The sequence below is a fragment of the Galeopterus variegatus genome, unplaced genomic scaffold (assembly GCF_000696425.1).
Source record: "Galeopterus variegatus unplaced genomic scaffold, G_variegatus-3.0.2 Scaffold489, whole genome shotgun sequence".
NCBI classification, from domain to species: domain Eukaryota; kingdom Metazoa; phylum Chordata; class Mammalia; order Dermoptera; family Cynocephalidae; genus Galeopterus; species Galeopterus variegatus.
In genome coordinates this window covers 343,071-369,226 of record NW_007726600.1, presented here as the reverse complement: position 1 = coordinate 369,226, position 26,156 = coordinate 343,071, and the positions used below count along the sequence as shown (strand labels likewise).

The window sequence follows — 26,156 nt, the reverse complement described above, 5'->3', positions numbered from 1 at the left end:
TCATTGGATGAGTGGATATGGAAAATGTGGTATATCTACACAATGGAATACTACTCAGCTATAAAAACGAATGAAATACTGCCATTTGCAACAACATGGATGGACCTTGAGAGAGTTATATTAAGTGAATCAAGTCAGGCAGATGGATGGACCTTGAGAGAATTATATTAAGTGAAACAAGTCAGGCACAGAAAGAGAAATACCACATGTTCTCACTTATTGGTGGGAGCTAAAAATAAATAAATAAATTCACATTCACACACAAAAAAACCGGGGGTGGGGGGGAAGAAGACTTAACAACCAGAACTCCTTGTAGTTGATACGACAAGCAAACAGAAAGGACATTGTTGGGTGGGAGGGGGGAGAGGGAGGAGGGAGGCGGGTTTCGGTAATGGGCCACAATAATCAACCTCATTGTATATTGACAAAATAAAATTAAGAAAAAAAATAAATAAATAAAGGGCTTGATAAGTTTGAAAGAAAATAATTAAAATAAAAATAAAATGTGTACTAATTATTATTATGAGATTGGAATTTAATTTGAAAGTCATTTTACTGTTGAGATGGAAGTTTGCAATATTATTTGTTATAAAGTCATGCAGAACTAAATTGTCATATTTGCATTGCCTGTGTGCATAATTTGAATTATGTTTGATGGCATATTCAGTAATACATATTGTGGCAGAAAGTTAATAAAAGATATTAACTGTTGAAAAGTTCACCCTTTTTAAATATTAAGTGACAATGCTGGGAGAAAGCAGTATATATATAAGAAATACGTGAAGTAGCAAAACCTGTTTACCGAGCATCTTGTCATAGGGTAGGTATTGTACTAGTTGAATTACATATATGGTCTCTCAATCTTTATGACAACTTTCTGAGAGGAGGGTATTATTATCTGTCTTTTACAGATGAGGAAACTGAGATCTAGAGAGGTAATTTTGTTAAGATCTCATAGAATAGTCAGGATTTAAATACAGGTCTTCTGATTGTAAGTCTACTCTTCTTCCCCGCCCCCACTGTATTTAAAAAAAATTATTTTTAATTTACTTATTTGTAGGATGCAGTATGTTGTTTCAGTACATGCATATATTGTACCGAGTATTCTTCCGTTATTATTTTTGTTGTTGTTGACTGAACTATAGTTTTAATTATTTCTATACAGAGCTGAGAAGTAGGTAAAAAGAGGGGAAATAGCAATACCTGAAATTAATCAAAACAGATGCCTGACTTTTTATCTCCAAGACCCCTGTTCTTTATGTCTTGATTTTTGACTTAAAAAATATTCAATATTAATTTTAATCACTGTTGATGAGAAAACTAAATCTCAGAAATAAGATGGTATGATCAAAGACTGCTTAATGAGAAGTAGAATCTAGAACTCCTGATATTTGACTCTAGAGCTTTATCTTGTAAAAAATTTTTTATTTAGTAGCCAATCTCTAAATGTAATTTTAAGCCAGATTTTGATACAAACATAAATGAAAACTGAATGTTCCTAGTATTCTTCTGTTTTTGAGAAGCATCTAGTCTTAGTACATATCTATTTATAAGGTAATGCTAAAATTTGAAGATAGCATTTCCCCTGAATGTATTAGTTGCAAGATATGAATATATTATATATACAATATTTTGGAAAGTTAGTAAGATAATTTTTTTCAGAGTTTCTATTGAAGTTAATATCCTATTAGATTATTCTACCTATTTGCTCAATCACTTTTGCTTATGGCCTTTTCCATGAAAATAGGAATTTTTTTTATCCCAATGAATCTTGTTCTGTGACTTGTTTCATTTCCATTTATTATAAAGATTTTTTGGAACATTTTAAATTTTCTTCCTGAAATAGTTGATAATGTTGGAACCATTAAGAATGGATTATTAAAAAATAAATAGCCTACTTGAATGTTAGTGATTAAAAAACTGCATGCTCTGGATTTACACTGACCTTTCTTTTTTTTTTCCCTTAAAAAACTCCCTTGTAGTGCCATTTTAGGATGTCTTGGCTCATTCTTTATTCAGTTTAAAGAAACATATAGATTCCTGTGATCTGCTTAATTAAATGGTTAGGTTGTGGCTAATTTGCCCAATTTTTGTTTTAATCAGTCATTTAGAAATAGGTTTCTGTGGTTACCAATTCAGTGATAGTCTTGATTAATCCTTCTTAGAAGTATTTGATTGTGATATGCTATTCTATCATTGTAAGACATGCTATCCTTTATTTCACACTATTGCATTAGTGTTTTCTGTAGCTTTTCTAATTTCACTTTTATTTTATTAGGCCTTTAAGGTATTAGAAAAAAAATGTTTTGATGCATTTAATACCATATACTCCTCAGTCCTAGATCCATCTGTTTGTGTTCTCTTTAAGCCAGGCAGAATGCACTGAATATGACTTGTCAAGTATCTAGAGATACGGTGTTCTTTACAGGTCTCGCCATGTTATGTTCAATGCTTTGAGCTTGCTTACTTACTTGAGAGAAATCTTCTTTGGTGATATAATTTAAAACTGAGTGTTGTCACCATGGAAAAATGAATTCCTTCCAGATTCTCTTTTTTGAGAATATCATTGTTGGATGTGTCATTTGGTCAGGAACATGCTGTTTCACATTTATTAAAATTGGTTAATTGCTTAGTTTTATTTTCTAATAGAGGAATAGGAAAATAATTGTTATTGTCATAGTGGTTTGTGAAATTGGCACACAACAAGTAGTGTTTTATTAACAGAAAGTGGACTTTGAATTTTTTCTTTAACTATATTCCTTTTACTTGTAGCAAAAAAATACATAAGGTTTTGAGGGAAACAAACTGATGAAAGTTATGCATTCTAACAAAAAAGATGTAATATAGATTGTTTTTAGTAAATATTCCAGTGTCATTCATAATTTTTTACCTGCCTTATTTTTTTTTCAGTGATCATTTCTTTCTTTTGACCATCTTTCAGACTGTAAGGTGACCCCCTAGTGTCTAATAAGATCTGGTAAAGTTCTCTCTTCTGTGGAGGCCACTTTGAATATTCCAGTCTTTCTTTCTGCCTAACTCCTCTGAACTCTTCTTATTTAGGTCTTTAACCACACAGTTTATGATACTTAAATACTGTTTTGCCAACTAAATTTTAATTTCGCTATATGAAGAAATAATTCCTTATATTTGTGCTCTCTTGCAAGAGGTGCACTCCAGTATACACTGATTAATTGACTATCATCTCACCAGAAACTGCATTTTTCCTATGGAGAAATTAGTTTAAAAATAAATTCTTTTTCCCTCAAGTTTCAAAGTTTCCAATAAAAGACCTTCATGACCTTCAGACATAATAGGTTTGGAGTAAATGTGGTTGAATGGCTTTCTCACTGAATATACTCTTTTAAATGTTTAGCACACTGTGAAAAAGTACTGAGATTTCCTTGGACATTGCTATTTATTGCTGTTATGGAGACTTAATGAGGTTTTGACACCTTACTTGTCATCAGTAGCACAGCAGTGTGTGAAAAGCCATGGGTTCTGAAGTTAGACTGCCTGGGTTCTGGTTTGGCTCCATAACTTGTCACTTTGTGACTCTGCTTCAATATCTGTGTCTGTAAAAGAGGAGTGATAATAGTCCTTACCTTGTGTCTTGTTGTGAGGAATAATTGAGGTTATATATGTTTATATGTATTATATTTAGAAGAATTCTTGGCACTTAAGTTCTTCATAATTATCGTCTAGTGATAGTTGTACAGTCTGTGTGTACCAGACTTTCTGAGAACAATTTTTATATTTGATTTGTCTTTTTTGTGAAGGCAGATGACTTGAGATCAGAAGGTCAGCATTTGCATTTGGGCTCTATGACTTGCCAGTTCTGTGTCCCATAAACATTAACTTATGCCTTAGTTTCTACTCCACAAACCTTGAAAGACTGTTTTGAAAAGGAAAATGAAGTATACATACAAGTACTTTATAAACTGTGAAGTGCTAAATAAATGAGGTACTGAAGTCATTGGCCTTTCACTAGTAAATTTTGCAAATTGTGAATGCTTAGGGTAAATACCTGTGTTTCATGTTTTAAGCATCTATCTAGGAGTACTTATGATAAATTAGGGGTTTTTTTTGTTCGAGAATAATACATGTTTAAGTGGCTAAAATTTAGTATCAGGAATATGTGTTTATTTTCAAATTGTACAAGTTGGCTCTATGATAAAAATATACAACATGTATTAAAGGAAATATCTGACACTATTGTTGTTACAACATTTTCAGGTTTGAAAACACAATGGCAGGAAACAGCCTTGTTCTACCCATTGTTCTTTGGGGTCGCAAAGCACCAACGCATTGTATCTCAACAGTACTTTTAACTGATGATGCGGCCACAATCGTAACAGGATGCCACGATGGACAAATATGTCTCTGGGATCTTTCAGTGGAATTGGAGGTGAGTATTTGAAATGCTTATTGTACATCTTAAATATAAGAAATATAAGAAACTTATAGAATAACATAGTCCCAGAACATTCTTGGGCTTATAATTTCTACAAAATATGTTTCAACTAAGTTGGTAGTATGCAGATTGATTATTTACATAGTTTATCAGAGTTGACTTCTACTGGCTTTTTGCTGTTTTCAAACATAATGTCTACCCTAAGTGGTTTAATATTTGTTGCATTTAAGATTTTTCAAACATTATGACCCTTTGTTACTGAAGAAGGTATCTGAAAAGATGTTAAAAAACTGTTTAAAGCGTAGCTTCTAAGGTAAATGCTTTGAAGAGGGAAAAACTTTTTTTATAGTATGTTTTGTTGTATTGATTTTTAAAATCACTGTATATTTATTGTCATTTCTTACTACTCATGGAGTGCTCTATGTGCTCTTCTTCTTGGCTCCTCAGTGGACAGAGCTAGGAAAATATGAATTGGGGACATGCACACACACACACACACACACACACACACACGAGTTCACACTGATACCTCCAATTCCACAGCATTGTGCTACTTTTCTCTCTTCCTTATTCGTAACTCCCTTCTCTGACAGCTCCTCTCAGGAATTTTCTGTAAAGGGGAACAGAGAAAATGGGGTAGTAGCTGGTATGGCATGTGGAGTTAAGAAAGTTGAGTTTTTTGTGTTTTTTGGTTTTTTTTTTTTTTTTTTTTTTGGGTGGTTGGCTGGTATGGGGATCCAAACCCTTGACCTTGGTGTTATCAACACCATACTCTAACCAGCTGAGCTAACCAGCCAGCCCAAGAAAGTTGATTTTTTTATTATAGTTTTTTTTTCATAACAGCCTTATTGAGATATAATTCACATACCGTACAATTCATCTATTTGAAGTATACACTTTAGTGTTTTTTAATACATTCAAAGAGTTATGCAACCATTAACCACAGAAAATTTTAAAACATTTTTATCTCCCTGAATATCAAGTCAGATCCCCATACTGGCCAGCCACCAAAAAACATCCCAAAACAAAAACAAGCCCTGCTGTAACCTTTAACTGTCACTTCCAATACTCTCATTACCCTACAGCAACCACTAATCTACTTTCTGTCTCTGCAGTTTTGCTTATCCTGGACATTTCATATAGATGGAATCATATAATATGTGGGGTTTTTTTATGACTGTCTTTTTTCATTTAGCATGTTTTCAAGGTTCATCTATGTTGTAGCATGTATCAATACTTCATTTCTTTTTATGGCCAAATCATTTTTCATTTAATGGATATACCACCGTTTATTTGTTCATTTATCAGGCGAAGGACATTTAGGTTGTTGCTACTTTTAGCCTTTATGAATAATGCTGTTATGAACATTTGTGTATGAATTTTTGTGTGGATATATGTTTTCATTGCTCTTAGGTATACACTTGGGCATGGAATTGCTGGTTCATTAAGGCAACTTTATGTTTAACCATATTAGGAACCACCAGACTGTTTTCTAAAGTGACTGCACCATTTTACATTACCGTAGCAGTGTATGAGGGTTTCAGACTGACTAGTTGGCTTAGCTGATTAGAGCACCCCCTTGTAATACCAGGGTCAAGGGTTTGGATCCCCATACAGGCCAGCCACAAAAAAAAAAAAAAGAAAAAAGAAAAGAAAAAGAAATTAGTGTATGAGGGTTTCAGTTTTTTTGCATTCTTGTCAAGAGTTGTTATTGTCTTTTTGATTCTAGCCATACTAGTGGGTGTGAAGTTGTAGTTGATTGTGGTTATGTTTTGTATTTACCTGTTGGCTAATGATGGTGAGCACCTTTTCATATTCTTATTGGCCATTTGTATATCTTCTCTGGTGAACTGTCTATTCAGAGTTTTTGCCCATTAAAAAAATAAATAAATTCTATTTCTTTGCCCATTTTAAAATTGGGTTTTTGTCTTTTTGTTATTGGATCGTAAGAATTCTTTAATCTAGTCTAGATAAAAACCACTTAACAGATATATAATTTGCAAATATTTTGTCTCATTCTGTAAGTTGTCTTTTCACTTTCTTGATGGTGTCCTTTGAAGCACAAAATATTTGAATTTTGATGAAGTCTAATTTATCTATTTTTCCATTGTTTCCTTGTGCTTTTGTTGTCATATCTAAGAAACCATTGCCAAATCTAAAGTCATTAAGATTTATCCCTGTGATTTTTTTGTAAGAGTTTTATAGTTTTACCCTTTACCTTTAGGTCTTTGATACATATTAGTTAAATTTTATGTATGATGTGAGATAGGGGTCTGGCTTCATTTTTTTGCATGTGGATATCCAATTGTCCCAGCATCCTTTGTTGAAAGGATGATTTGTACCCCATTGAATGGTATTGGCACTCTTTTGAGAAATCAGTTGACCTTAGATGCATGCCTTTATATCTGGACTCTCAATTCTATACCATTGTTCTATATGTCTATCCTGATGCCATCTTATACTGTCTTGATTACTGTTGTTTTATATTAAGGTTTGAAATTGGGATGTGTGAGTCCTCTAATATTGTCCCTTTTTATGAGATTGTTTTTTGAATTTCCGTATGAATTTTTGATCAGTTTGTCAATTTCTACGAAGAAGCCAGTTAGGATTTTGATAGGGAATATGCTGAATCTATAGATGAGTTTGGGGATTATTGCCATGCTAACACAGTATTAAGTTTAATGATTCATGAACATAGAATGCCTTTCCATTTATGTAGATCTTCTTCAGTTGTTTTTAATGATATCTTGTAGTTTTCAGAGTTTAAGTTTTAGACTCTTTTTATTAAATTCACTTCTGAGAATTTTATTTTTTTGAATCTATGGTAAATGGAATTGTTCAACTTATTTTATTTTCAGATTGCTCATTGCTGTTATATAGAAATACAATTAATTTCCTTTATTGATCTTGTATCTTGCAACCTTATTGACTTGTTTATTAGTTTTAATACTTTTTTAGTGGATTTCTTAGGATTTTATATATACAAGGTAATGTTGTCCTTGAATAGAGAGAGTTTTACTTCTTTTTTTTCAATGTGGATGCCTTTTATTTCATTTTCTTACCTAATTGTCCTGGATAGCACCTTCAGTATAATGTTAAATAGAAGTGATGAGAATGATCTTAGAGGAAAAGCATAGTCTCTTACTTTTAAGTATGGTATTAGCTGTGGGTTTTCCAAAGATATCCTTTATCAATTGACAAAGTTTCCTTCTCTTCCTAGTTTGTTGAGTGTTGTTATCAAGAAGGAATGTTGGATTTTGTCAAATGCATTTTCTGTGTTTATCAAGATGCAGATTTGACTTCTATTCTGTTGATTTGATGGTATTGCTATTTTTTTAATAGGAGGCATTTTAGTGTGTTTGTATACTGAACAGAATGATCAAATAAAAAGTGAATATTGATGATTTTAAAGAGATGGGTGGCAGTTGAAGTGAAGTTCAGAGACCGGAGGGGATGTAATCCAGTGCCCAGGCTAAGGAGTTTTCTTTGATAGTATCAAGAAAAATTTATTCACTGTAATAGGGAAGCTGAAGGTATGGGTGCAGATAGATTGGTTACTCTTTTGGTAGTAATGTATGTTTCTTTATGCTTCTACTGTTTTTCCAAAAAATAAGCAAGGTATCAGCTGAAAGTGAGGAGTGTGGAGGAGTTATTGGAGTTTTCAGGAGAGAGAAGCTGTGCAATGGGTACTTGGGAGAGTAGGAGTATGAATAGACTAGAGAAATGAGGCAGGACTGATGGATGGCACTCAGGGTCTCCTTGAAGTAAGACGTCATTAATTTCACATGTAACCAGTCAGCATGGTGGTGTAGTTTCTCCAACCACTTTCAGTTTCTTAGGTGTAGGCTCAGGGCAAGCAAAGAGCCAGATTTAACTGGGTTGAGGTTTTGCCTGGCAGTCCTAACAAAGGGAGAGAGGGGCAAATGATTTTTGTGTATGTGGGGTAGTAATTATAATGATGTTCTATGGACTCTTAGGTTGGGTAGGAACTTAAGTTGAATGCCTTCCATTTTGATGTGAAAGGCATTGATGTGTTGATATGAAGGGATGAAGGATGAGGGATAGTGGTTAGTGCAATGGTGATAGGGTAGAGGTGGGTCTGAGGTTTTTGGTGGGGATGAAGAATTGTTGGTTTTGGAAGATGAGATGGAATGAGTTAAAAAGATAGGAGGTGGTGGTTGGAGAATGAGATTCTTGAATTCGATTCTGAAGGATTTCATTTATTAATGATCATGGGACTTCAGTGCAGTGTAGTGGGGCATAGGAAAAAATCATTAGAGGTAAGGCAGTTAGGGGGTAAGGCCTGGGTACTGTAGGGCTTATCCGTGAAGATATTTAAATCGCCTAGAAGTAAGATACTAGAAGTATTGAGGAGTGAGACAGTGAGTCAAGTGCTAGGATCTTCAAGGAATGAGAACGAGTGACTTGGATATTTGTAATGAATATTATAAGGTAGATGCTGATGGTGTAAAGTGCAAGAGTGCTAAGGGTTTTGCTAGAGAAGGGAAATTCAAAAATTCTGGAAGAGAGAAAGAGGGGCAAAGGAGACACTTATTCTTCCTCCAGGCGTTATAGTACATAATATGATGGAGAAAAACCAACCACCATGTGAGAGGGTTTCAATGGAAACTATCCTCAGGGGACTTCCAGATTTTGATTATAGCAAGAAGTTTGAAAGCAATATTTATAAAGGAGATTGGAAGACTGTAGAGGATTTTGCTGATGATTGTCCTGAGCTCCAAGGGGCATGGAAGAGGAGTTGGGGGAAGGGTATATGATTGGATCACAGTGGAGGGGGTACAGAGCCACATACGGATTAACATTGATAATTAATATTCAGAAAGAAATCAGTTAAATTCAAACTTATTAATTTAATAATAGTTGGTGTTTGGGTTCTAGGCATTTCTAGGTATTTGGGCTACAAAAATAAATACTGCATATTTTGTTCACTTAGGAAGCCCAGCCTAAAGACCTCAGAAAACTGTAAAAATGATACTGCAAATTTGGATGACATGTAAGGGCTAGGTATACAGGTTGGAAAGTAACTGGAAACCTGTGTTGTAGAATGCAATATGCCTTCCGGCTTGATAACAAACCAAATGCAAATCAGCAATGTAACACTGAGGGGAAAAAATAAATCCCATGACATTATACTGGAATAATTACAAGCAATGAGATTGACTTGTGAGATCTTGGAAACAATTCTTTCACTGAATTTTTTTTTGCATGGATTTCACTAGAATGTTCTATTTATTTAAGTTCAAGTAAGAGGGGAAAAAATGACCCTGCATGGAGTGAGGGAGTGAGAAGTGAGGTGGGGATTAGGAGAGAAATATATCTTTTGAAAGATATTTAAAAGAATTGGACTGTTTACCCAGAAGAAAAGAAGGCTAAAGAAAAATTGTCTTTTGACGTAAATGGAGAGTCTTTTTTTTTTTTTTTCCCCGTGGTGAGCCAGTATGGCCATCTGAACCTTTGACCTTAGTGTTATAAAACCATGCTCTAAACAATCAACTGAGCTAACTGGCTAGCCCGAGAGTCTTCTTAAGTATTACACTTTTTAGCAGCTAGTTATGCCCAAGAAGAAGAAATGTAACATTCAGAAAGATAGTACATCATGCTTTCTCTTGAGTTCATAGTACCTTCACTTCCTTTTTTGCTGGTGAAGGATTCACAACTATAGAACTTTGCCATCTGTATCTTGGTCTCCTTTCATCTGTGAAAAAGATTGGAAGCTTGGCCTAAACCCTTGATGGCAATAAAATGTATGACAGAAATCTCAGAAGCAGTAATTTAATGAGTACCTAGAGAGGTGGTGGTAAGACAAAAGATGTAGGTATTGTCTCTTCTATGCAGTATTTGTTAAGCCATGACTATCTATAAAGCTACAACATATTTATGAGACTTGTTCCTATCTTCATGAAGCTTTCATTCAAATAGAGAAACAGATTTATGTGCACGGCATTCAATGAAAGAAATAAAATGTTATGGTAGGAGCTCAGTCCTTGGAGGAGGACAAACATGGGTTGAATCTAATGTCTAGCTGTGTGACTTTGGGTGATTTACTTAACGTCTTTGTGTCTATGTTTAAAATAGGGTCTGCCACACAAAGTTGTGGTAAGAATTCAGTGAAGAAATATGTGTTAAGCAGTTATCACAGTGTAAATATTTATTTAATGATTGGTAATTATAGCATCTCAGGTAGTAGGGAAAAAATAATAGCTAAAGGGGATAAATAAAGAGTTGTGCCGAATGATGGCTGGCTAGCTAGCCCCAAGGTCTCAGATTGGAATATTACAATTTACTCTTAAGATCTGGCACATCCCATCTTTTTATTCTTGGCTTGCCAGTGCTAACTTTATAACTGTTGCTTTCAAACTGTGTTGTCTTTAAGGATGAATGATTTTTGTGAATTGGTCAAACAGATTATTTTATGATATTTCTTTGTACTGATTATGTGTGAAATGTTTTGTTAATAACTATGACCCAATTTATATCTTTATAGAATGTGGTGGGATGTAAATAAAACATATAAATGTAATAATATACTTCACATTTATTTTCCTTCTGATTATATTAATATTTATTTCTTCTAGACGTTTCTTGATGTTGAAACTTTATAGTTGTGATCTAGCATTGACCCAGGCACAGATGAATTTTTGGATGATTATCTCTTTATCACGGTTGTTCTTTCTGTGTTTGCCATTTAGTGGTCATTCAGAACAATTTCTTAAAATCATTTCTTTGTAATGCCCCAGAAAACTTCTATTTAATGAGTTGAATCAGTTTTTGTTCATTTTTGGCTGAATTGTACTTATGATTAAACTTTGTACTTATGGTTAGAGGTATAGTTATATTTATATAATTTTTTGCTTTCATCCTACAACAGATGGCAGAACTGTATACTTTAGTTTTATTTTACAATTGTTCATTGTCAATATGTAGAAATACAGTTGCTTTTTGACCCTGTGTATGTATTGTGACTGTGCTATATTCACTTATTTAGAAGTTTTTTTTTTTCTAGTTATCTTAGGGTTTTCTTTATATCTTATTATTTTGTCTGTGAATGAAGGTAATTTTCTCCTTTACAATATGTATTCTCTTTATTCCTTCTTGGTAGGCAATAACCTGCCTCATTGTTGATTTAGACTTACAGTACAATGTTGAATGTTGAAGAAATGGACATCTTTGCCATGTTCCTGATTTCAGGGGAAAGTGTTCAGTCTTTCACCATTAAGTATGATGTCAGCTTTAGTCTTTTCATAGGTGCCTTTTATAAAAGTTGAGTTACCCTTTTGTTCTTAGTTTGCTGAGTGTTTTTATCATGAATGCTTTTTTGAATTTTGTAGAATGATTTTTCTGTATCTTTTCCTTTGTTCTCTTAATGCGGTGAATTACATTGCTTTTCAAATATTAAATTAATCATGCATTCTCAGGATAAACTCCACTTGGTCATGATGTACTGCCATTTTATACATTGCTAGATTGGATTTCTTAAAATTTACACTTGATCTTAGCCAAAAGGCCAAGAAGTGATGGATTTCTTAAAATTTTATTTGGGCTTTTTTGGGGTGGGGTGCATGGTTCATGAGTTATATTGATCTGGAGTTTTCTTGTAATCTCTGGTTTTAGCATCAGGGTAATGCTGGCCACATAACATGAGTTCGGAAGTGTTTCCTTGTCCTCTATTTTTTGAGGAAGTTTGTGTAGGATTGAAATTATTTCTTCCTTAAATATTTGTTGAAATACACCAGTGAAAGCATCTGAGCCTAGAATTTTCTTTGTGGGAAAGATTTTAAATTACATATTCAATTCATTCAAAATACATAGGGCTATTCAAGGACTGGACAGTTTGCTCACTAGGTAGAGCTTGGTGCTGATAACACCAAGGTCAGGGGTTCAGATCCCTGCACCGGCCAGTTGTGCCCCCTCCCTGCTGCCACACCAAATATATATATAGGGCTATTCAGATTTTCTGTTTTTTGTTGTTGTTGTCTTTTTGGTATTAGGAGTTGGCTGTTTTGGTATAGTCCTTGAGTTAAGGATGGTCATTACATTTTCAAGTGATTTAATAATAAACAGAAACACAGACAAATATGTGATGGAGACTATTTGTGGCCTGCAAAAACTTTTCATGAAAAAGTTTGCTGACCCCGGTCTAAGTTGTCATATTTATTGATTTAAAGTTGCCATGATATTCACTTGTTATTTTAATGACTGTAGATTTGTAGAAGCGTTTATTCTTTTACTCCTAATATTGGTACTTTGTATCCTCTCTCTTTTTAAATTAGTCTTAGCAAGAGGTTTATCAATTTTATTGATCTCTTCAAAGAACTAGTTGAAAACTTATTTTAAGGTGTGTCTGGAGGAGCCTTTGTTCTAGGGCTGGTTGAGCTGTGTAATCCTAAAGTGTGTGCCTTCTGGAATCTCTTCTGACTACCTCAGATGTTCAACAAGGCCTCTCCTCTCTGCCTCTCAGAACTTGAGTTCCCCCTGTTCTTGTGTGAGCTCTGGGAATTTTACAACTTAGAACGCCCAAATCATCTTCTCTTTTGGAGAATTTAACTGTATGCATGCATGGCTCAGAATTAAGCAACAGACCCAGAAAGACCGCTAGGCAGATTTCTGTACCTTTTTCTCTGTGTAGCTCCATCTTACCTGGCGCTCTGCCTTATAAATTCAAGCTGCCTTACCTTCCCTGAATTTTGATCTCTGTTTCTCCAATTCAGTGCTATTACTGTGTTCTTGGGTTCTCCCACCTGGTGGCATGGGCGTGTAAGAGCCTTCAAGTGGAAAGCCTGATGATTATAGGTTCCCCCTGTCAAAAGACAAAATTACAAAAAATTTAAAGATCTGAACTGACTTTATTGCAATTCTAGAATAGGGCAGCACTTCATTTCATAGAATAGAATAAGTGTTACAATGAGCTGAACAGAGGAGGTTGGTTTGTAGATAGAAAAGGCTGGAAAAAAAAGCAGAAACAAGGAACAAAAAGTGGATTGGTCATTTCAAAGTTACTTTCCTTGTAAGGTGGGGACAGGGAGATAGAGCAATAGAAAAATAACTGATTATTTAAAATCAGGTAACTTCAGGCCGTCCTTTTTGTGTAAGGATTAAAGCAGAGGAAACTTCATTATCTTGCCTATTGAAGGTTTAAACTGGCCTGTTTGGGAAACTGGGTTACTTCTTTTCCTGATTTCTAGGAAAGTCAGACCACAACTTATTTTAGGTTTGGTGACTTGGAACTTAGCAGCAGTGACTCCATTTTGATTTTTAGTCTGGTCCGTTGGGGCCAAGTACTGGAACTTAGTCCAAAACAAAGGCCTCCTATAATTTTTCTTTAATACCTCCATTTATTACCTTTCTCTCGGGGGATTACAGTCCTTCCCTGCCTGTTGTCCAGTGTTTAGATACAATTGTTACATATATTTTTGTTTCATTTTTCTAGGTTTTATGGTAGGAGTAAAGTCCAGTTCCAGTCAGTCTATTATGACTAAAAATGGAGTTTTCCAGCAGAGCCAAGTACACTGAAAATAAAACAAACTATTGATACATTTAATTTTCCTGGGGAAATTAAGGAATTGACCAAGAATATATTTTCCAGTGGTAGAATACTGAATCTCGGTGTAGAGTTAGAGTTGGATGTATGAGAAAACTCTAGGTGTGTGCCGACCATGAACAGTGATTGAGTTTTTCTCTTAATTTTAACTGTGCAAAAGATGGCCGAGATGAATTCGAATTGAAAGTTTTTTTAGTCCTCACATGCCAGAGCCATAGAGCAACCTCAGTACTGTTCTCATGGAATATTTAATTTTGAACAATTTAGCTTTCCCAAATTATTTGGATAAATTATTTCCAAAACAGACACCATGAAGGGTACAAAGGGGATTTAAAGATATTGGTCATATTCTGTTTCTTAAAATAGGATGTATTGAGTATGTGGCTATTCAGTTTATTTTTCATATCTTAAATATTTGTTATAAATATTATTTATTTAAGTATATACTAAAGTAACCTAAGGTCCTAAAGTAACCTGAAGTAATAGCATGTCATTTGGAACAAACCAGACAAATTTGGGAGCTGATTGCCAGATTGTGAGTATATTAAGCCATCCTTTGTGTTAAGCACTGTGTCACTAAAAGCAGTCGTCTGTGAAAGTCATTCTCAGTTACTGACAGTTAACATTAATGTCAGCATTTGGTAGTGTACCTGTCTTCTATTTTTTGTGTTTAGGGATGTGAATCCAGAGGCTCAAAAAGTACTTTCAGATCAATGAAAGTATCATTTAAAAAATAAGTTACCAGATTATTGTGTTTTATACAGTAATTCAGATTCTTAACCTGGTTTCCAGTATATTAAGCTTACTTAGTGCTTAAGACTGCCTTGTTTTGAATCCTGGCTCTGTTACTCTCTGTATGATGTTGGGTAAGTAATATCACCTCTTATTGCTCCAATTTTGACCTCAGAACTGCGTGGTAGGGTGATTGTGAGCATTAATGGATTAGAGTTTACTGTTTTGCTGCTCTTAATTTTTATTGTTCTGAGCAATTTTTTTCAAATCAATCTCTGTATTTTATATTTAATATTTAGCAGGATTTTGAGTTAAAAGGTTAATTTTTTATTCGGTGCTTGCACCGGCATATTTTTGCATTTCCAGATTAATCCTCGGGCGCTGTTATTTGGTCATACAGCTTCAATCACTTGTTTGTCTAAAGCTTGTGCTTCCAGTGACAAACAGTATATTGTGAGTGCATCTGAAAGTGGGTAAGTATTTTCTTAACTTTTTTGCTCAAGTCTTTATAATTAGTACCAGTATATTAGTAAGTAGGGAGATTTTTTTTCTCTTTTGGAGTGTCTTCTAAATAAGTACTTTCCGTTGTCTAAATCTAGAGGAAGATATTTAAAATATGGTTTTAAGGATGTAAACTTTACCTCTATTAATGATTTTATAATACTTTTATTATAATTTATGATTATGTCTTTCTTTGCCTTGCTTTTGAGAAACTCAGAATACTGTAAAAATTACAGCATGATCATTAATCCCCATGGCATTTTCATTAAGTTGGCAGACAACTTTGAGACTTAAAAAAAAAATCTGAATGATGCCAGGCTAGCATAAATTTGGAAGATGAAGCCATACAAAAGTTCATAGAATTATATTTATGTATGTTAATACACTAACATAATTATGTGTGTTCCTAAGGCTCAGAATGTACCTTGCTTTTAGAGAGGTAAGGCCCGGAGTGTGAAGAATTTTTAAAACATTTTTGGTGATTAGAAAATTGTATATTTACACAATGTGCTATTGAAGAGAGTTGGGGAACTTGAAGAGAATTATATAAGAAATCATTCTCCCCTTCTCATAATTTATGGATTTGAAGATAACCTTGTGTAATTCTTTGTAACAAGAAGAAGCAACATCAGGTAAAAATATAGTACCTTTTGGCCAATTAAAGGATAATTCACATTAGAGTGTATATCCTAAATTGAAGGTTCTTTGAAAAATTTTTTTCATACCATGTGAGATATAGGAAAATAGTATCTTAAGGAAAACCCTAATCATATCAGGATCATTGCTTCTTATTAATGTTTTCTTCTGTTAAATAAATTTTATTTCTTTAAAAGACAAGGCATATTGACATTTCTAGTTTCAGATACAAGCTTTTGTTTTGTAGGCACTCAGTAAAACTGCAATAAATACAGAATCGAAACTGGAATATTGTATTTAATTTGCAAAGGTTTGGAATTCAGTTGACTTTTACTTCTTTCTTGCAGTGCTAAATTTTCTAGCTATACTGATAAGAAATGAAAAATCTCAGTATTTTAAATTAAAACTTTATTCCTTGTTTTTGTCAGTTGTCCCTTATATTTCACTTGGGTCTCTGCTCTGCTTCTTTATATTTACTTTGAGGTTCAGGATGAGGTAGCAACCACTATCTGGAACAGAGATAGAGGAAAGAGTTCTGGAGGATATCATATCAGTTTTGGCCAGAACTACTTAAAAGATTTCACCAGCCAAAAGGGAACCATGAAGTGCAATCCTTCTATAGGCCCAGAAAGGATGTGGATTGAAGTGGGCACTGGGCAGGTTGGAGGGGCATTTAGGATGGTGGGTGGAAAGACTGGAAATTTTGACAAACAGCAATAATGACTACATAGTACATTTTTCTAAAATATATTAGTTTTAAAGGAAGATTAATTTTAAACCACTGTGATAAAGTTGAACAGTATTGTGAAAAATCAGGTTCAAAGTTAGCTATTATTTTGTTTTATAGAGAGATGTGCCTCTGGGATGTGAATGATGGCAGATGTATTGAATTTACAAAGTTAGCCTGCACACATACTGGCATACAGGTTAGTATCTATTTCCGTGAATAAGTCAGCACATTTATTACAAGCGTACAATTAAAAATGTCTTTAAAACATCAAGCCTACATTTTTATATGAAAAATGGTGGGAAAGGGTAATAAGACAAGAAGGCTAGAAGTGGAGTAGTGTTTGGGAATGGTAGTAAAGTAGAGGAGACTAATGGGGAAACGTGTAGGGTTAACCATACCACTGTTTCTTCTGCTCTTTTGGGCTACCCTGGTTACTCAAGTGAGAGCCCCTTCACTGCTTTGATAAATGCTCTAGGTCTTAAATAATGGAATTCTTTCTTGCTAAAGCCTTTATGATTCCATTTGTGATCGACACAAACTTACCTGCTTTGTAGACATTTTTTTTTTTTTGGCTCATGCAATCAGTCCTTGGGCACATTTTTTAAGACTCTATCTCTTTAGAAGGAATGATCATTTCATATGTCTGGCTTAATATGTAGAGTATTATACAGGAATATGTAGTTTCTCAACCTGGTATTCTTTCTTACTTTTTCATAACTGTCAAATTCATCATTTACTTTGTTGAGTGTTGGGAAAATTATGAAGTATATAGAAAATATGATCCATTGTGTTCTTAACAGGAAAGAAAAGGGAAGGGAAGAGAACTCACATTTATTGAGCAAATACTTTATAGGTATTTCTTGTATTGCCTTTCATTTAGTCCTCTCCACATCCTTACAAATTAAATAAGAGTATAACATTTTAAGGAAGCTGAGGCCCTCTGTGATTATAACATGTTTGAACATCAGTCATCCTTTACTTCTAAATTTTATTTGGTCATAACTAGTAATTATAAGCCTGTACTCACCTATTCCCATTTATTTAAAATTCATGTTATTTTTGTGACTCACCTGAACTTCCCTTTTGATTTGATATGTGAATCAGGTATTTCGTTAATTCATTCAACAGTCCTGTTTTAGATGCTAGAGGGGGATAAAAAGGATTATCATGAATTCTTTCCCAAAGTAGTTCAAAAGGAAGGATAAGATGTTAGGAAAAAAATAATTTTTGTTAGATATTAGAAATATTAATGTAACTGTGTGTGTATATGTGTGCATATACATATATAATATGTACCATATGGTACATATTTGAAATATTACTGAAGAAGTTGAGCACTCAGGAGAATATCATAATAAATTTGATGAATGCATATTAATCAAATATATAAACTAAAGGAGAATATTTAAAAATATTTTTCCTTTTGATATGAATTTAGTTTTACCAATTCTCTGTTGGATGTCAGCGAGAAGGAAGGCTTTTATGCCACGGACATTACCCTGAAATCCTTGTTGTGGATGCCACCAGCCTTGAGGTATTATACTCCTTAGTATCAAAGATATCACCAGACTGGATTAGCTCCATGAGTATTATTCGATCCCACCGAACACAAGGTCAGTATATTATGCCCTTCAAGAACTTCATTACTATGACTTAATGTTTACTTTATTTCAAATTTCTGTAATTTATCATAAGTTAATAACTTCAGTTATATCCTTCTATTTAAGAAATAATTGCTTCAATAATTTATGGTCTGTCTCCTCCTTCATAAAGGAGTCTCTGGTTAAATTAAGATTTAAGGTGTTAGATTATCTCTATTCCATGAGCTAGATCACTAGCTTTTTGACAATCTTATATGGGTGATTTTTAAGTGGAGGAAGAATATCTTAACCCTTGGGAGTATGGTGGGAGGAACTGTACTTTTACCTGTATCTCTGGAACCTGGGTTTATCACTTGCTTAAGAGGCATAGGAAATGTTTCCATTTGATGTGGAGATAATGAAAAGGGAAGAGATTATACAGAGTTAAATTTAATGAAAATTCCTGGTAAGTGCCTGGTATATAGTTGATGCTCAATAAAATATTACTGGCCAGCTGGCTGGTTAGCTTAGTTGGTTAGAGTGTGGTGCTGATAACACCAAAATCCAGGGTTTGATCCCTGTAGTGGCCAAGTGCCAAAAAACCAAAACATAAATGAAATAAATAACTATTACTGTCTTTTCTTCCTTTCTGCTTAAACCTTTCAAGAACAACCATAGAGCAAAAGTGAAATCATTCAGGAAAAGAACAGTAATTTATGCTGAACATTGAGTGTACATTCTTGTAAACCTTAGGAACATTATTTTTTACCCAAATAGCTTCATGGTTATGCAGTTTTCTGTAAGGACTGACGTACAACTACCACCACCACCACTACCACCAGGACTTTATTTATTTAGTGCTTACAGTATTGGGCACCATGCTAAGCATTAACACGTGATCAGTTTTCACAATACCCAGTGGGGTAGGTTTTATTGTTATTCATCAGGTCGATGAGGAGACTGATGGAGGTTTAGGGTAGTGGAGTCTTTGCCTAAGAGAGCAGAGTATGTGGCTGACTGGTGGCCAGGTGGACTCCAGAGTTGTTACTTTAACCACTGTGTTACACTGCTTCCCATTAGTGAATTGTCTTAAACTTTGTGGGAACTTTCCTTTGTAACCTCTTAGGTTTGGAAGTCAGCATATAGTTTTTTATTTAGTAGCTATTCAGCAAATACTTATTGAGTGTCTAATATCTTCCAAGTGCAGGGGATTTGAAATACTTAAGGGATTCCAATTCTATTAAGGGGGAATGATATATAAACAAATAATAGTTCAGGGTTTAAAGTATAAATACTTATAGTACAGAGAGGATAGCAGTGAAGGTGCTTGAGGGCAGTAGGAAGCCTGTGTGGATCAGATGAAGTCTAATCTAGGATTTGGAAGATGAGCAGGAGTTTTTCTGGCAGTTCAGGATGTTTCTGGCAGAAGAAATGGTGCAAAAGCTTTAAAAATAGTCTAGGTGTGTGTGTGAAACTATAAATTATCTTTTTCTGGGGGCAAGTATGAGGGGAGGAGTGGCAGAATATGAAGCTGCACCGGGACAAGGATCCAGGGGCCTGGGGCATGGATCCGGGGACCGGATTCCCCCTCCCACAACCAGGCACACCACACCAGCGCCTTGGGACCCACCCAGGGACCTGAGGCATGGATCCAGGGACCAGACACTCCCCACAACCAGGGACACCACCAGCGCCAAGGACTGTGCCAGAAACATCGCCTGCATGTGGGTGGCCCACCACAGTCACCACAATAACTGTGGCTGCTGTGAAAGTGGCTAGATGCCACAACCACCATGCAGATGGTTCACCAGCCACTGGAGTGCATTGAGACAAGGAGAGTCACCAGCAGAGATAAAGAAAAGAAGAGGATGTCTCTCTCCACAAAACCCATTTCAGCGTGACAGAAGCAGCATCTGCTCTGTGAGAATATTGGGGGATCTGACTACACCTCTCAGCATTGGACAGATTATCTAGGCAACAAATCAACAGAGTAACCATTATTCTTTCAGAAGGAGAGAAGAAATCTAGGGTAATTAGAGGGGGGAGGGGGAAGGGTGAGGGGGATGGGGAGAGATTGAACAAGGGGCATAAAGAATAAGTACAATTTGTAAGAATATATATGCTAGAAATATTGATTTGATCAACATATCTCAATGTTGAACCCCCAAAATATGTATAATAGATTTTGATTCAATAGAAATTAAAAAAATAAATAAATAAATTTATACAACCTACCCCCCCCCCCCAAAAAAGTCTGTTATTTGGGGAAGGCGGGGAGGGGGGAGAGCCTCCTGTATCATACCTGGAGATAAATAAATACAATCTACAGCTAAAGAAAAAAAAAGAAAAAGAATAGGACAGGTCATGAAGGGCCTTGTGTGTCAGCCAGGGAACTTGGATTTTTCCCTATAGATCAGGGGTTGGCAGACTTGTACTGTAAAGGGCCAGATACTAAATATTTTAGGCTTTTTAGGCGATATGGTCTATGTTTCAACTATTCAGCCCTGCTGTTGTAGTACAAAAGCAGCCATATACACATAAATGAATGATCCTGGCTCTATTCTAATAAAACTTTATTTACAAAAACAGCCAGTGGGCTGGAGTTCACACATGAGCTTGCTGGATCCCACTATAGATGATGGGCAGTCTCTGGTAAGAATGCTTGTAGGAACTTATGATTTAAACGTCATTTTAGTGGCATTGTTGAGAATGGTATGGTTTAGTTTAGATGGGCACCACCCAGTTAGGAGATTATTGTAATAGCCCAGCTGAGAGTGGTGCAGATCTGAACTGAAGCAGTGATTGTGGGAAAAGAAGGGATGGACTTGCCATATTTCCCATGGGCTGTTCTTCAGGGTATTGGTTCTGAAGTTTATTAATAGGTATTCGTGAAAAAGGAGGGTTCTGTGGCCAAACATATTTGGGAGATTTTTTTGTAAAATAAAATTGAGGAGGTTTTTTTTACTGTGGGACCTTCTCAGAGAGGTTTTTTATTCATATTAGAGAATTGCTGCTCTATTCCTGAGCATAACATTGAACATGAGATTCAATTTAATTTTCCAGGCAATAGGAAACATTGTCTAATCTTACTTACAATCAGTTTCCTTGAGAAAAGGACAGTATTTGTGACTAAGCAGTTTGCAAATTTTGAATTTTTGCACTCTTTCCACATATGTACACACTGTGGTCTGAGCAGAATGTAATGTAACTTTAATGGAAAAATTTGTGTAGCCCATGCAGTTCTAGATGTTATTCATTTATAATGTTGCAAACATGTAATTTTTAATCTGTATTCATCATTTTCTATTCTGGATATTTGAGAATTTTAGACATACTGGTCTGTTGTTATAGCTTTTCTGTACAGGAATCATGGAAATGTGGTAATCAGTGTATTCCAGTGCATTACATTGTCTAGGGAACTATGCAATATGATAAGGTTTTTACTTAAAGATAAACAATTCTTTTAATAACAGTAATAACTAACTTTTATTGAGGATTTAGTATGTGCCGAGTGCTATACCTGTGGTATATCTTAATTTTCATAACTATTCATTAGGGTAGATACAGTTCTTACTTATTTATATTGCTTCCAGATAAGCAAATTGAATTTAAAATAGGTTAGTTATCCACAGTTCATTGGTTAATTCATGAAGAAAAAACTGATTTTGATTTTGACACATACCTCCCTCACTCTGGAACCTGCATTAGAAGATTTCTAATGTTCCTCCTCTCCAAGTTCACGTATATTACCATGCTGCTGTGACTTATCCCTTGTCTGAAGCTTATGAATTTAAGTTTTATATCATGCCTTCCTCTTGATCACAATCTATGGAGGGTGTAATGTGCAATAAAATGTCTAGAAGCAGGCAAGATTGGGGGGTAAGGGGGTAAATAGGTGACTGATGATTGTGCCCACCCATGATAAATAATTAAAAGTTGTGAATTTTGAAGAATAAAAGTTCTTTGTTGATGTAGTAATTAAGAACATTTGAAATTATTAAATACTTGTTGATTAGAAAAAAAAAATTTGAGTAGCTAGAAACAAATTGTTGGTGATCTCTATTAACCTGTGGTTCAACATCTGGTTTCTATTATTTCATGAAATATGGAATTATGTTTTTCTGCTAAGTGTAAAATAGTCTATTGCTTAATTTTGTTAAAGCAAACCAGCTTAATATTTAGAGACAAAGTGTGTTGTTTGTAACCTGGGCTGCTTTTTCCTTCTTGGTTTAGAGGACACTGTGGTAGCACTCTCGGTGACAGGCATCTTGAAAGTGTGGATCGTTACCTCTGAAATAAGTGGTATGCAGGTGAGACAAATGAGACTGGAAATGATTTTCCTGTTTTTTCTCTTAGGTAGTCTAAAATTTTAGTAATGACATGCCCCTTCCCTTTCTTTTCTTAAGGGAAAAGGAAAAAGCTATTTTTTTCTTTATAGTCTTATAGACATAGCATAGAACATTTCTAGTTATACCGGCCAGCCGCCAAAAAAACACAGAAGATTCCTAGTATGCTATCTGTATGAGTGAATTATTTTATTTTCATTGTTGGTGGTAGACATCTGCTCTATCAAGGATGTGAAATAGAGAAACATATTGCAGAGGATATGAAGCAGAGAAACATAAAGGAGATGGAGTTTTCTCAACTGCTTCTGTTTAAATTAAAAGTTAAAAGGTAGTTTGCCCTAGGGATAAAAATAAAACAAACACCAAAAAAAGTCTATAAAGCCATTTTTATTCCTCTATCTCAGTTGTGTGGGCTTGAATTCCTTGTTATTTTTTATCAGTAAGAAAGGTAGATCAATTTTCTGACAATATTGATGCTTATCTTTTCAGCTAAGGAAATTTTAGGTATTGAATATGAGAGAAACTAAAAGAATTGATCATTTTTTTTTTAACCTAAAGCACATATAGGTACAGAAATTAGGATTAACTCAAACTTTTATCATCTGTCATTGCCAGAATGGTAACACAATGACTCTAGTCATGATTTAAATCTTGAGTAGCTTTACGCTACTCAAGACATTTGTGCCCAGCTGTTTTTTGGGTGAGTTTTAACTGCTTTTTACTATCTGGGTCTTACCCGAGGGGTTAAAATGGTGAACATATAAATGATGGCTTTATTTCATTCTGTTTTTGTTATCATTGTGTGATAATTCTAATTCACAACCAAGCTATTCTTAACATTTCACCAATCTTTCTCTTTTCAGGATACTGAGCCAATATTTGAAGAGGAATCCAAACCAATTTATTGTCAGAATTGCCAAAGCATCTCTTTTTGTGCATTCACACAAAGGTCACTTTTGGTTGTGTGCTCCAAATATTGGAGGGTAAGATAACTACCTAAGTAAGAAGTTGTATTTTTATCCTTCAAGATACTGGCTTATCAGACTTCCACAGATAATCGTGAGGGAGTGCTCAGTGCAAGAATATTTTATCCATTTAAAATTCATGTGTGGTTTTGATTTTTTTTTTTTGAGAAATTGGTATTGGCTGTATATAGTTGTCTTTTTTTGTTTTGATTCATGGAATGATTCAGTTAGTGGCTATAGTCTATTGATCTTAATTTCTACTTTTTGCTACTGTTTTAGTCATTATCTTATCAGAAAAATATGAACAGAGGTAGTGAGTTTTCTACAGGTTGGACATTTCTTTGTAAAGTGCTTTCAATTCAATTGCCATTTTTTTCTGGCTCCTTGGAGTTGGGAAGGTCTTGTTTCATCACTTCAGAGCTAAGGATGGAAGGTATATATTACTTTAACACTCCCAGATTTATTATTTCCATAATAGAAAAATAGCTAATGTGTTTTGAGAACTTGCTCTGTGCCTAGTACTTTTTTCCAAAGCTTTCCATGTATTTTTTCTTTTAATCCTCACAACTCTCTGAGAGTAAGTGTGTAGGTTATTTAATCCTGAACCCTAAAACGTAGTTGAAAGCAACAAACATATTAACACCCAGTTTTTGTGGATCAGGAACCTGGGCATGGCTTAGCTGGATACCACAGGGCCTGGCTCAGGGCCTCTCATGAGTTGTAATCAAAGTGTCTGCTGGGACTGCAGTTTCTTCTCCAAGTTCAACACGGGGAGAATCTGCTTCCAAACTCACTCACTTGGCAGTTGGCAGGGCTCAGGTCCCACTGCCTGTTGGCTGGAGACATTAGTTCCTTGCCATGTGGGCCTCTCCATGGGGCAGCTCACAACATGGGAGCTGTCTTCTCTCAGAGTAATTAAGCAAGCAAAGGTGTACCCAAAGACCCATGTAATCTTGAAATTGAGATCTCATCACCTCTGCCACATCCTGTCACAAAATCCAGTCTACACTCAAGGGAGGAGATTACACAAGGATGTGAATATCAGTATCAGCAGGGTCATCTTAGAGGCTGCTTACCACAGTAGGAATTGTTACTTCCCTCATTTTGCAGATGAGGCACCTGAGGCATAGAGGGGACAAATAACTTGACTAAGGCTATGCAAATGGTAGTGGAGTTGCTGAGTTACAACTCAGGTAGTCTGCCTGCAGCAGCTGCTCTCACTTCTGTGTTATACTGCCTCACAGAACATGGAGTGCACTGTTTTCATGAACTTAGAGGATGAGGGAATATAGCGAAAGGACTGACCAGGGTGTCAGCATCTTAACCTTATCCTTGTCACTGCTACTATTTTAGAGTAAGATTAGAGAGAAACAACTAGCAGCTGTTTGGTTAGAGTAGCCTATATACAGTCCTTCCTTTCTCTCGAAATTTAAAACACATGCAAATAGAAATAAAAACCAGAGTGCAGGAGGATGCAGTGAAATGTGGAGTAGATTGTGAATTTCTTGTTCCTTGCAGGTATTTGATGCTGGAGACTATTCCCTGTTGTGTTCAGGTCCTAGTGAAAATGGGCAGACATGGACTGGAGGGGACTTTGTATCAGCAGACAAAGTAATCATTTGGACTGAAAATGGGCAAAGTTATATTTACAAACTACCTGCCAGGTATGCAGTAGGTAACGTTAGGACTTTAATCAAAAGTAAAAGATTGAGAATTTGTAGTGCAACCTGAAAGTATGAAAATGTATGTAGTATAAATATTTAATTTAGGTAAAAAAAAACTTCAGAACTTCTTAAGTTAGATTTGTAATTGAGGGCTGGTAGGTTAGCTTGGTTGGTTAATGCACGGCCTTGTAACACGAAGGTCACAGGTTTCGATGCCCATACAGGCAAGCCGCCAAAAAAAAAAAAAAAAGATTTGTAATTCCAATTTAACTTCTAAATACAAAAGTTAGGTGGATTTTTATTTGAAGGAGGATATTTTTATAACATTAGTTATTTAATTTAATACCTACATTAAATTAATTTAAACAATTCCTTTTTGTACATTGTCAAAAGAAACCTTTTCATATGGAATGATAAAATATTTATGTTGTATTTTAATTGAATGTTGTATTTTTCCCGTTTTCAGTTGCCTTCCAGCTAGTGATTCCTTCCGCAGTGATGTGGGGAAAGCAGTTGAAAATTTAATTCCCCCTGTACAACATAGCCTCTTGGATCGAAAAGATAAAGAGGTAAAATTCTTCAGGTATCATTTATAGTTACATTGAAAGTTTTTCACAACTATACTTATTGATGTAATTTGGTAGCTAAGTATTTGAATACAAATTTAAAGCACCATGTTAGATGTTGTAAAACATTTTGATATGTTCAATTATAAGCACATTTTAAAATTTGCTTATTTTAAAATACGTAATATGCCTATAAAATAACACCTTTCTCCAAGAGTACAAGTAATCTTATGCTAATTACATAATGCAATTGACTTTTTGATAAAATTCATATTGATGGTGTAAATTTATTTTACATTATCATGTAATTATAAACAGTAACATGTAATTTTAGAAGGGCAAAGATAATTATGTAATAATGCTATTATTACTTGAACATGACATTGTAGTATCTCCCAAAAATCATGTAGCAATTTAAATTATTAGATATTAGAAATGAAGAATAAAACATTTTTCTCTATAAAAA

General features: G+C 34.8%; 1 protein-coding gene across 2 annotated transcripts in view; it reads left to right on the top strand.

Moving 5' to 3' along the window:
- WDR7 (WD repeat domain 7) overlaps positions 1–26,156 on the top strand; it is a 363,500-nt gene that overhangs the window by 21,500 nt on the left and 315,844 nt on the right. For both annotated transcript variants that reach the window (XM_008569390.1, XM_008569388.1), the window contains exons 2-9: positions 4,234–4,405; positions 15,069–15,175; positions 16,687–16,765; positions 18,008–18,182; positions 22,383–22,459; positions 23,359–23,478; positions 24,979–25,124; positions 25,591–25,693. In XM_008569390.1, the coding sequence (XP_008567612.1) occupies positions 4,247–4,405; positions 15,069–15,175; positions 16,687–16,765; positions 18,008–18,182; positions 22,383–22,459; positions 23,359–23,478; positions 24,979–25,124; positions 25,591–25,693 (966 nt within the window). In that variant the 5' untranslated portion in view covers positions 4,234–4,246. The remainder of the gene's footprint in view (positions 1–4,233; positions 4,406–15,068; positions 15,176–16,686; positions 16,766–18,007; positions 18,183–22,382; positions 22,460–23,358; positions 23,479–24,978; positions 25,125–25,590; positions 25,694–26,156) is intronic.